We start from the raw sequence: 13168 nt of genomic DNA on the forward strand, positions 1-13168 counted from the left end.
AATTTCAAGACCTATGACTAACTCAAATGCCTCTAAAGTCAGTGAGCAAGTATTTCTAATACATCAAAAGTTTACTAACTCAAAACACATTTGTCTTGCAAGTAAAAATACACATTGCCCAGGGATTTAAGAAAACTAGGCAAAATCTGTATTGCCCATCAAAGGCATGAGACAGGAGGGAAGATGCAGAACTCAAAAGAGCCTCCACAGCTCTGTTTGACAGGAGTACTACTTATACCTGAAAGAAAATATGCAATCCTCCAATTCTTTTCCTTCTCCAGACCTCAACTGTCCTTCCACTCATCCCAATGGATTTACCAATGGCAACATAATGGCTTTGTCTTCTTAATCTCTCCTCTTGCTTACCTGAATAATATGCTCACTTGATATCAAGCTTAGCAAGAGAACTGACTGCAAGTTAAAACAGAAAGGTAGGTGGGAGAATGGGTCTCAGAAAACTGCAACCAGTCCTGATCTTCCAACAAACTAACATAACTTAGCTTGGAACCAAGCCAAGCTAAACTATAAGCTGTTCTCTTTTTCTTTCATTCCTTCCTTTTTTTGGGGGGGGGGGGAGTGCATGTCCTCCAGAAATAAACAAAAGAATAAGGCTACAAAGAATATAAGAAATTAACACAAAAAGAGAGGTGAAGGCCAGGGAGAAGACCTTACTAAAAGAATAAAAACAACTGATTTACTGGACTAGAATCACTATCCTCAAAGTTATGTCTTAAAATATTTTTTCGATGGTTTCATTGGTTAGATTTATAACTTACGAAATGTACAACAATCTCTCAATATGGCTGCAGCTATTATGGTTTTCAAACTTTCATGCTATTGCCCTACCTCCCGCATTTCTTCATCCAACTTCCGCTGCTCCAAGGCTTCCTTCTCTGCACGTTTGCGGTGTTCCTTCTCCACTTTCTCATACTTCTTCCAGTATAGAAGCATTTCCTTGGTGAGGCGGCGGGCACGAGGTAAAGTCTCCTTACAGTTTTTTTGGGCTTGCAAGGCGGCTCGACGCACCTCCTTCATGCATTGGTGGGCGAGCTGCAGATGACAACGTATTGTCACAATGGAGGAGGACCCAACACTGGGGCCAGTTCTCCCTGGACTCTAAACCACAGCATCCCTCAACTTGCCCAGTGCATATATCATCCTCCTATGGCCATATCTTTTTCTCTTCCAATGTGATTAACATCCCTGAACAGGAGTGTGAGCTAGTCCCAGGTCTGTGAGAAATCTACAGACTTTAGAAGACGAAAAAAATATATAGTAACCTACAATGTTCTAGGAAGTTTTGAAGTATTATTAAACACATTGCTAATAAGAGCTGTTGGGAACTCCCTGACAGCCCAGTGGTTAGGACTCCAAGCTCTCATTGCCAAGGGCCCTGGGGGTTCAATTCCTGCCTGGGGAACCAAAATCCCGCAAGCTACATGGTGTGGCCAAAAAACTTAAAAAAAAAAAAAAAAAAAAAAGAGCTGTCAATATTTATTATATGCTAGGCACCATTGTAAGTTTAACATAACTAATTCATTCTCCATAAAAACCCTATGAAGTTGGTATTTTATATATAGATAAGAAAATGAGGATGAGTAACTAGCCCAAGGACACACAACTAGTAAGGTTACCTCACCTAATTCTCACAACACTCAAAGTTGTGCTGTTGTTGTTGCCCCGTTGCTCAGTCCAGTTCAACTCTTTGCGACCCCATGGACTGAAGCACGCCAGGCTTCCCTGTCCTTCACTATCTCCCAGAGTTTGCTCAAATTCATGTCAATTGAGTCAGTGACAAAGTTGTATTAATTCCTTCTATGAGAAAGCATTAATACCCCAATTTCTTAGATGAAGAGTCTGAGCACAGGATGATGCCATGGATTGACCAAGGACTTAAGAGTGTGCTATGGTCTTACCCAAAAAGGTATGAAAACCAAAAAGCCAAGGAAGAGCAATTTTATTTATAAAATAGATTGAAAACATTTAGAAACTCTCTCAAGTACTATTAGATTAATTATCAACAGGTCACAAGAGACAAGAACAGCAAACATAGATCTAAATAATAAGAACATAATCCAGCAAAACATAAAACAGGAAATATAAAACTATAATCTTACCTTGCGGCTATTGGTGAGAAACAAGTTACGAGCTGAAGCTTTCTGCTTATTGGCCTAAAATATTTAAAACAATATCTCAATTAGGATTCCTTTTTGAAAAAAAGATTGTGTAGACTGGTACTGTCATTTATTGATTTCCATGAAGATTTAAAAAATGTCAAACCAAGCATACTCAAAGTACATTACTTTTTCAGTTAAAAAAGACACATCACTTCCAAGAGTTATCCAAATGTACCAACTCAAAACCACACATAAAGTCCTAAAGCAATGTTAAAAAGAATAAGCTGATTCTGTGTCTGCCTTAGATCGAATCTTCTGTATACTTCTGGGAAGAATTTAAGTTATATTTAAGGCTTGAACTAGGAAAATGTAACAACGTATACTAACTCGAGCACCACCCTGATTAGGACATTGCTTTCTAGGGCTAATCTGCAAAGAAGCTTCAGACAGCAGGGCACTCACATACAGAAATCATCAGGAGAAAGGTGAACTAGCCTCGCAGTTTGTGATTCCAGGCCTATCTCCAGCCAAGGAGCACCCACTGCCACTATTACTTAATTTCTACCACCACCTGACCTCATCTTCTTCAACATAAATTCCAAGGCAGACCTAATACAAGATGACTCAGCAGCCCACAACCAAGTCTCAAGCAGCTTATTATGTCTTCCACTTCAATTAAAAAAAAACCAAACAACCATCTGCAATAAAGAAACCTGATTTCCCATGATAGCCCATTTATTTGATGTGAAAAGAAGAGACAGAGCCTAGTGGCTCTCTGATTATTAAAGAACTCTCCTGACTATAAAGTAACAATAGGTTTAAAGGTACACAAAGGGCCTGAAAGTCATTTCTATAATAATCCCACCTCAGACCATCTGATTAAGGGAATTTTTTTAGGGCTTTTATCAAAAACTTTCTCTAAAGCAGCTATTGTTACTCTAAAAATAAAAATCTAAAATACTCCCACTGAATTCCTCATCATCTGAAGGCTCTTCACCAGGTATGAAATAAGTTTTTCTATAACTTTTCCCATTAAGAATGTTCATACCAAGTCAACAGGGCACATGAAAAGATGCTCAACATGACTAGTCATAAGAGAAATGCAAACCAAAACAAAAAGGAAATAGCATCTCACATCTGTCAGAATGGTCACTTATCAGAGGACCACAAATAACAAATGTTGGAGAGGATGTGGAGAAAAGGCACACGGTTGGTGGGAATGTAAACTGGTACAGGTGCAATGGAAAACAGCATGGAGATTTCTCAAAAACTAAAAACAGAACTAGCACATCATCCAGCAATTCCTCTCCTGGGTACATATCCAGGGAAAACAAATACATCAATTATTTAATGAAAACATTAATTGATTCAAAAGGATACATACACCCCAGCATTCATAGCAGCACTATTTACAATAGCCAAGATATGGAAGCAACCTAAGTGTCCAACAACAGATGAATGTGTGCCATTTGCAACAACGTGCATGGACCTAGAGAGTATTATGCTTAGTGAAATAAATCAGATAGAGCAAGACAATTACTGTATGTGGAATAAATCCCACTTTTATGTGGAATCTAAAATATAAACAAATAAATATAGTAAAACAAAAACAGTGTCGTAGATATAGAGAACAAACTAGTGGTTCCTAGATGAAAGAGCAAAGAGAGGGAACAAGATAGTGATAGGCGATAACAGGTTCAAACTACTATGTTTTTTTTATACTGAGTTGTGTGAGTGGTTTATATATTTTGTATATTAACCTTTTGCCAGTCACATCATTTGTAAATATTTTCTCCCATTTTGTAGGTTTTCTTTTCATTCTGTCAATGGTTTCTTTTGCTGTGTAAACGCTTTTAAGTTTAATTAGGTCCCTTTTGTTTATTTTTGCTTTTATTTCTTTTGCCTTAAGAGACAGATCCAAAGAAATATTGCTACAATTTATGTCAAAGGTTGTTCTGCCTATGTTTTCTTCCACAAGTTTCATAGTTTCATATCTTATCAGATCTTCTCAGGTCTTTAATTCAAGTTTATTTTTGTATACGGTGTGAGGAAACTGAACTAACTTTAGAGTTATGGAAAAGCTGCAAAAAATAGAGTTCCCTTACTACTCCCTACCCCCGCTTTCCCTAATTTTAGCAACTTATATAATCATAGTATAATTATTAAGAAAGGAAATTAACACCAGCAAAGTACTGACTAAATTACAGGTCTTATCTGAATGCCAAGAATTTCTGCACTAATATCCTCTTACTGTTCCAAGATCCCAGAACAGGATCCCACAATGCATTCAATTTAGTTGCTCTTCTCCTTAATCTCTTCCAGGATGTAACATTTCCTCAATCTTTCTCTTTCATGTCCTTGACACTTTTGAAAAGCACAATCAGTTATTCTACAAAGTGTCCAAAAATGTGTGGTTTTCTGGTGTTTCCTCAGGACTGGAATGACATTATGCACTTCAGCAAGAAAAGCAGAGAAATGAGGCACTGATGATGTACTCCTCCCAGCGCACCACATCACGGAGTTCATGGTATGAAAATCTATACTACTCGTGATATTATAAGGTGCACTCTCTCTACCAGTTTTGAGGCTATACAAATTCTGTTTCTCCTCTTCTGCCCTCTAATTTTAGCATTCATAAATGCATCTAGTCTGCAACAAGTATTACTGTGGTATCTGCATTAAGGATAATTTTATTTTCTTCTTTCCTTCTGTATTAACTGAATTTCATACTGAAAGGTAGAGATGCTCCACCTACACCTTTGTCTATTCAGGTATTTATGAAGTATGGGCTGATAACTTTTTTTTTTATTCTATGGGTTAAAATTCAGTATCATTATTATTTTGTTGCTCAAATTATTCTAACTTTGGCCATGAAGTAGTCCTTTAAGTTTGTTCCTGTGTTCTTTTGACAAACCCCTCCTTCCCCTCCAGCTTTTTTCAGAACTTCCTCACTTTCTAGCAGCACTTAAAAGTGTTCTAAGGTTCATTTTACTGTTTCTTTTGGCGGGGGCTGGTGGGGGGCAGGGGGCGGAGGTGGGGAAAGGCTGTGCTGTGTGGCTTGTGGAACCTTAGTATCCCAGAGATTGACACACCAAGTTCTAACCATTGGACCACGAGAAAATTCCCTAAGGTTCATTTTGTATTCTCCCTGCTGAGTTCTGGAATATGGTACTTCTTTAAGGAGCCCTGATTCTTTTTACTAGAGAATAAAAGTTGTTTAGAAACCAAGACCTGGTTGCCAGGTATCCTCATTGTTACTAGGGTGTCACTGCTACTAGAGGCAGAAAAAAAAAAAAACAAACATACACACCCAAGCATATCTCTGTATCTGGGTGTGTGTATAAAACCATGAATTTATACTGATACCTCTGATTCCAATCAAATTTCATGGGCTTCATTTTAACTTTCCCCTTCCTTCTTACTTTTAATTTCTTTCTCCAGCAGTGAAAAACTGGCTCTCATATACAATATATTTACTTATTTGTTCAATGCTAATACACACATAAAGTAGTTTCAAAACTGTTAACCTAGAACCCTCGGAGAAACACTTTTTCTATGTCAATCATGGCATTTACGAACAGCTCCTTCAGTCCTTACCCTCTCATATCTGATCAAAATACTGTTCCCCTCAGTTACTTAGACGAGTTCCTTATTCCACACTCCCTGTAACTTGATTGTATTACTCATTTCTAATACAGTTAAGTATACTTGTTCCTATTTTTATTCCATTTTGCCCACACATCCCCCTAACCTCCCTCTCCAGCCACATCCTGACTGGTTTGATATTTTATTTTGAAGTATGTCAGAGACACATAAAATATTAGTATGGTTCTGAAAATCAGCCTTATATAAGATACACTCAAAGACTTCTTCCTCCTCATCCCTGCTACCCTGTTTCCATTCCTTCCCTTCTTTCTATCCTTTTCCCACCTGCCCTTTATAAGCAATCAATCACTTTAATTTCTGGTTCATCCTTCTTGAATTTCTTTTGAACAGGTATTTGTGCATTTTCTTATATTCCCTTTGTTCTCACATGAAGCGTATGTTTACTTTTTTATGTTTTGCCTCTTTAACTGTATGTCCTAGAAATTACTTTATATCAGCTCAGAGAGGTCTTCCTCATTCTTCAACAGCAGTATGATAATCCACTGAGTAGACCTGTCGTTTAATTTAAGCCCCATATATGGACATTTAGACTGTTTTCATTATTTTGCAATTACAAATAATGCTACAATGAATAACCTCGTTTACATGCATTTTTGTGTGTTTACTGTAAGGTAGATTCCTAGAAGTGGAAGTACTGATTTGAAAGGTAAATGCATCTGTAGATTATTGGGTGTTGCCAACTTTCCCTCTAATACAGTTCTAATTTGTATTCCTAGCAGTAATGCATGAGAGCACCTGTTTGCCCAGAGGCTCCTTAACAGAATGAATTGTTATATTTAAAAATTTTTGCCAGTGTGATAGGTGACAAATAGTTTTATTTTTGTCTAAGGGTATCTAAGTGGTTTTTCATTTGTATTACCCCAATTATGAGATACTTTGAACTGAATCTGTGGTAATTTTCCCCCTCAATTTTTAAGTTCTTCTGTGTTGGAGACAATAGCCTTGTAACTATAGTATTCAGTGTAAATAATGTCTCACAATTTGTCAGCTGTCTTTTGTCAGGCAAAAACTTATTTTTATGTGGTCAAATTTAAGAGTATTCTCTTATATTACCTCTGGAAGTTGAATTATAAACTCTTTCCTACACAAAAATTAGATAGAAATGCAATCATTTTATTCTAATATTTGTATGATTTCATTTTTTTTACACTGACATCCCAAATCTATTTAGAGGATATGTGTGAAACACAGACCTAATTTCACCTTTTTTGAAATGGCTATCTAGTTGTCCAGCACCACTTACTAAATGTACCACTAGTCTATCTGCCTATTCATGTGTCAATATCACACTATTTTAATTGCAGAGATTTTACAGTATATTTTAATGTTTGGGAAGGTTTTTTACTGTTTCTCTAGCAATTCTTGCATACTGACTTTTTCCACAGAGTTTAGAATCAGCTTCTAAATTCATGAAATATCCTGTTTATATTTCAATTAAGATTGCATTCGATTTATAATGAAGCAATTAATTGAATAAAATGCAAACCACTGGTGAATCCAAGGAATACAGACATTCCTTGTATTATTTCTGCAACTTTTAAGTTTGAAATTAGTAAATCAAACTAAAACATTCAAACAAATTCAAAGAGCAAAATGAATGCTTATACATGTTTTTCCTAATCATTCACATTTTCTTCTAATACCTGTGATTATTCAGTAACATCTAAATGTTTACGTTGTCTAAGAAAACACATCTCCATCATTTTGTTTTAATCTCCTGTATTATCACTTTAAAATTTGCTGTCAAATCTCTATTATTTTATGTAAGAAAATTGCATTTCTTCCTCAAAGAGGCCTCCCTCCATTTTTTTGGCAAAGCAGCATAACACAACAATTATCTTGTGAATCCTGATCAAATTCTAGAAAATCAATTAACCAAAGAGAAAACTATCCAGGATTCTCCTAATTCCAATAGATAGTTTCTTCCTGAATCCTGTGAAAGAATCCAGCACCCCCAGCTTCTTTTTGGAGGGCAGGCAAAGAAAATTCTACCTGGAGGCACTGACTGACCTTTGGTAGTTCCTTTTTCACAATGCTGAGCCATACTTTCCTGCGACGGGCATTGAGCTGCTCAATGGATAAGTGCTTCTTCTTGGTGCCAGGAGGAGGTGCATCATGAGAGAACTTGGCAAAGACTTTGGTCTGGTGGTGGTGGCGACGAGGGGATTCTTCAGAGGAAAGTTCTTCATCTCTTCGCCTTTTCTTCTTCACTTTTTTCAACTTAGCTGCAAAGGAACAGACTCTCAGAAGGTTGCTTTTCTTTTCTTCCACAGGAGAAAGTCATAAAACAACCTTATCACTTTAAGAAAAATCAAGATTCTTTTCTCATTCCACTTAGACTAGCAATGTTTATCCCTTTATCTATCCAGGTCCATGAATATTCCAAGAAGAAGATCACACTACCTTGGAAAAGAACACTGGATACTCCCTCTGTTTACATGAATGAGAAATAAAAGAGAATGTTGAGAACTGAATTTCTTTTGAACCCCACAATAGGAAGGGAGGCTTACAAATTATCATGAGCTCAAGTAATGATCAGAAGGAAGGAAACATTTCTATTTGGTGGCAATGTGAGGTGACTAAAAAAAATAACAGAGAAAGAAATAATGCATCTGCTGATATTACACTAAGATCTGTGAAAAGAAAATTATACATGAAGAAAAACCTAGCTTGAAAGGGAGGGTAGAAGGATGAGAGACTACAGAGATAAAACAAGGAGGATGTGGAAGAAACAAGGGAAGAAGGCTAAAAAGAGTTTTTCTGAATAGCGTTTTAGGGGAATAAAATCTGCCTAGTACAGATAGTCTAAAACTTTCCTTTCCTATTTCCTTCCTGATTTCCAGACGCTTGGAACTCAAGAGAGGAAAAGACATTTCCGGGCAAACATGCAAACAAACACTCCTGAAGATCAGGAGGTGATCTATTTTAAATCACTACATACAGCAACAATTATAACTTATTCCAAATACTTCAGGTTACTCCTCATACCTCCCTGTGTAACCAACTTCTTTCTCTCCCAGAATATTTTCACTATTTAGACAGTATGTAAAAGAAAAAAAAGGAATAAACTAATCGGCTTAAACCTCTGGCAAAGAATCTATAGTTCTCCTGTCTTCATAATTCTAGAAAAGATCATAAACCAAATACAAAATAAGTTTAGTAATACTTAAAATTAGTAATGCGATAAAGGAGGCTAGGGTTTTTCAGATGAAGCAAATTTCTACTACATGGATTACGTTCAAAGTCCAAATGTACCTGAAACTAAGAATGAGTAAAGGTAGACGGCAAGTCAATATGTTTACCTTTAAGTTTCTTTTCTTCCTTGAATTTCTTTTTTTTGGGTCCTAGAAGGTGCCGCTGCTGCTCATAGAAAGGGTCATAGGTGGACAGCAGCCCTGCACTGTAGTATTGGTATTGCTGCAACTAAAACAGGCAAAGACATGATGCTTAGAAGGGCCTGTCTCTCTTACAGCTCAGTCTTCAAATCATTTCTTTAAAAAAGCCATTCCAGAGGAAAAACCACAGTTGCTACATATAGTATTCTTCCCATATATGTATTCTTATACATATAGTATAAAGAGACCAATGAAGATCTAATACATCAAAGTGAATTATTCCCTTTACTTCAAAACAAAATGGTTTCACTGGCTATGCACACAGCAAGTTGTTGAAAATAACAAACAAACAAACAAAAATCCTTCATAATTCTGAGTCTCCACCAGAGTATTTACTTTGTCCTGACACATATTTGTCATTGTTGAAAGGTCTCCTCTTGAATTCATCAACAAGAAACAAACGTATTTCTATTACCAATAGGTCCTTAGATTTACTAAGATTCCTAACACGTGCTTTCCCAGCTCTTAGTTTTATATTTGGTTTGAATAGTCCCCGCCATCCAATTCTTCATTGTTTGAAGTCTTCTCTCTCCATTTCCCACCAAGAGACTTTGACAACATTATACATAGTGTTTTTGTTACCAGAATTCAAACATACAAATAATCTACTTTTTTCTGTCCAAAGAGTAATTAATCTTTTCAAATATTTCATTTAAATTGACTTCCAAAGCTCAATGGATAAACATGATGATAAATAAATTAGGTAGTCCCTTGTTGAATCTCCTTCCTGAATTATAGCTAAATGAATTGTTCAAGGACTGAACCTAGCATGGAAGGGTGCTGTGAAGAACTACTACAAGGTCTATTAAAACATTCATCGAACTGTAAACTTAAAATCTGTGAACTTTTCCACATGTGCATTTTACTTCAATTTAAAAAAAAAACAAAAACAAATATTTTGAATGCTGCTGCTGCTAAGGCGCTTCAGTCATGTCCAACTCTGTGTGACCCCACAGATGGCAGTCAACCATGCTCCTCTGTCCCTGGGATTCTCCAGGCAAGAATACTGGAGTGGGTTGCCATTTCCTTCTCCAATGCATGCATGCATGCAAAGTCACTTCAGTCGTGTCTGACTCTGTGTGACCCTATGGACAGCAGCTCCCAGGCTCCCCTGTCCACAGGATTCTCTAGGCAAGAATACTGGAGTGGGTTGACGTTTCCTTCTCCAATACTTTGAATACCAACTGCCTTAGCACTGTACTTTAAGAGGGAACTCCTTATCTAAGTCAGAAGTTATATATCTTACCATCTGTCACTTCTACAGGTTTATAACTTCTAACATATTATTCAAAACTCTCTAAACTAACTTTGGACCTTAATGGTGGAAAGCTTTTAGGTCTTCAAATATCCTATTACTCATTGTGTACAAAGTGTTGAGACTTCTGACAAAAATCAGAAGGCAATGATAACAGCATTCAAATAGTTGCCACTGAAATCATCAATCTAATGTTATTATGTGAAGAAACGGACTTTTTCCAAGATAGGAACACGTTCAAAAAAACAACTGCATTAAAAAAGCAACCATAAGAATTTTAAATGGTGCAGCTGCCTTGGAAAACAGCCTGACAGTTCCCCCCAAAGCAGAGTGTTACCATATGACCCAGTGATTTTTTTCCTCCATATATGCTCAAGAGAAATAAAACATATGCTCACACAGAAAACCTATACACAAATCTTCATGGTAGTATTATTCGTAAGAGCCAAAAAGTGAAACAACTCAATATTCATAGCTATGATCCATAAAGCTCAAAAAGTAGAAGCAATCCAGTTAGTTCATCAAATGATGCATGGATAAATAAAATACAGTATGTCCATACAACGGAATATTATTTGGTAATAAAAAGGAAGTACTAATAATACATGCTACAACATGAATGAACTCTGAAAATATGCTAAGTGAGAGAAGCTGGACATAAAGCACCACATGTTCCATTTGTACAAAATGTCTAGACTTGGCAATTTATAGAGAAATGGTGGATTGACAGCTGCCTGGAATAGAACAGAATGAAGAGAATGAGAGGGGAGTTCCCTAGTGGCCAAGTGGTTAAGATTCCAGGCTTTCATTTCTGTGGTCTAGGTCAATCTCTTATCAGGAAACTGAGATTCCTTAAGCTACAAGGTACAGCCAAAACTAAAAAAAAATTTTTGAAAAACAGAATGAAGAGCAAGAACTAAGGGGAACGAGACTTCTTTTTGGAGAAAACATTCTGAAATTAGATAGTGATGACAGTTACAAGTTCTAGAATATACAAAGAACAACTGAACGGTGTACACTAAAAGACTGAACTTTTATGGCATGTGAAATGTTTTCAATTATTATAACTACAACCACCATTTAAATATAAAGTTACAAAGATAGTTACAATTAATATAAACCAGGGTAAACACCCAGCATGAAAACCTGAAATTTCTCCCGGAACTCTTTACCTCCTTCTCTTTACTATACTTATTCTGGTGAAGTTTCTTATATTTGTGCAGTCGCAACATATTATGAAGATCTTCTCTGCTAAGACTGAGTTCTTCCTCTTCGTCATCATCTTCTTCTTCTCCTTCATCGTTGTCTTCACTATGAGAATCTGCCTCACTGGATTCATCACTCAGCAGAATGCTCTGAAAAAGGGAGGAAATGGAAATGGAACCTTTGATATGAAACAATTACTTTCATAATCCAAGGATTTTTTTTTCCACTTTTCAAACGACAAAAACAGCTGGGGGATAATCATTCTAGTTTCCCTTATACTATTCTTTACCAATTCAACTGAAAAACACAAAGATATAAATTAAACTTACTACGTCAAAGCTGTATATTGTCACCCTGCTTATTTAACTTATATGCAAAGTACATCATGAGAAACGCTGGGCTGGAAGAAACACAAGCTGGAATCAAGATTGCTGGGAGAAATATCAATAACCTCAGATATGCAGATGATACCACCCTTATGGCAGAAAGTGAAGAGGAACTAAAAAGCCTCTTGATGTAAGTGAGAGAGGAGAGTGAAAAAGTTGGCTTAAAGCTCAAGATTCAGAAAATGAAGATCACGGCATCTGGTCCCATCACTTCATGGGAAATAGATGGAGAAACAGTGGAAACAGTGTCAGACTTTATTTTGGGGGGCTCCAAAATCACTGCAGATGTTGATTGCAGCCATGAAATTAAAAGATGCTTACTCCTTGGAAGGAAAGTTATGACCAACCTAGACAGCGTATTAAAAAGCAGAGACATTACTTTGCCAACAAAGGTCTGTCTAGTCAAGGCCATGGTTTTTCCAGTGGTCATGTATGGATGTGAGAGTTGGTCTGTGAAGAAGGCTGAGCACCAAAGAATTGATGCTTTTGAACTGTGGTGTTGGAGAAGACTCTTGAGAGTCCCTTGGACTGCAAGGAGATCCAACCAGTCCATTCTAAAGGAGATGGGCCCTGGGTGTTCTTTGGAAGGAATGATGGTAAAACTGAAACTCCAGTACTTTGGCCACCTCATGCGAAGAGTTGACTCACTGGAAAAGACTCTGATGCTGGGAGGGATTGGGGGCAGGAGGAGAAGGGGATGACACAGGATGAGATGGCTGGATGGCATCAATGACTCGATGGACTGAGTTTGAGTGAACTCTGGGAGTTGGTGATGGGCAGGGAGGCCTGGCCGTGCTGTGATTCATGGGGTCGCAAAGAGTTGGACACGACTGAGCGACTGAACTGAACTGAACTGAAAGCTACTGATCCCCAAGTAAAAAGCACTAAAACATGAGAAATGCTATCAAAAGCAACAAGGCTAAATTTCACTTAGTACATATACTACACATAAGATAATTTAATTAAATGTCAAATTCCAAGACAAAAAACTAAACAAAAGCTAAGAAACTAGTATAGCATAAAAGGGAATATAGAACACTAGTTGTGATGGCTGATAAAGGAGAAACCACCCCAAAATCCATTAACTGATGAACAGATACACAAAACGTGGTATTATCCATGTAACAAAGTATTATTTGGCAA

At 37.0% G+C, this 13168-nt stretch overlaps 1 protein-coding gene across 3 annotated transcripts in view; it reads right to left on the minus strand.

Annotated features, from left to right (window-relative positions):
- INO80 (INO80 complex subunit) overlaps nucleotides 1–13168 on the minus strand; it is a 124045-nt gene that overhangs the window by 81488 nt on the left and 29389 nt on the right. For all 3 annotated transcript variants that reach the window (XM_010847979.1, XM_010847980.1, XM_010847978.1), the window contains 5 exons: nucleotides 11606–11788; nucleotides 9086–9206; nucleotides 7794–8008; nucleotides 2118–2171; nucleotides 847–1050 (listed from right to left, as the gene is read on the minus strand). In XM_010847979.1, the coding sequence (XP_010846281.1) occupies nucleotides 847–1050; nucleotides 2118–2171; nucleotides 7794–8008; nucleotides 9086–9206; nucleotides 11606–11788 (777 nt within the window). The remainder of the gene's footprint in view (nucleotides 1–846; nucleotides 1051–2117; nucleotides 2172–7793; nucleotides 8009–9085; nucleotides 9207–11605; nucleotides 11789–13168) is intronic.

The sequence above is a fragment of the Bison bison genome, unplaced genomic scaffold (assembly GCF_000754665.1).
Source record: "Bison bison bison isolate TAMUID 2011002044 unplaced genomic scaffold, Bison_UMD1.0 scf7180017864259, whole genome shotgun sequence".
Taxonomy (NCBI): domain Eukaryota; kingdom Metazoa; phylum Chordata; class Mammalia; order Artiodactyla; family Bovidae; genus Bison; species Bison bison.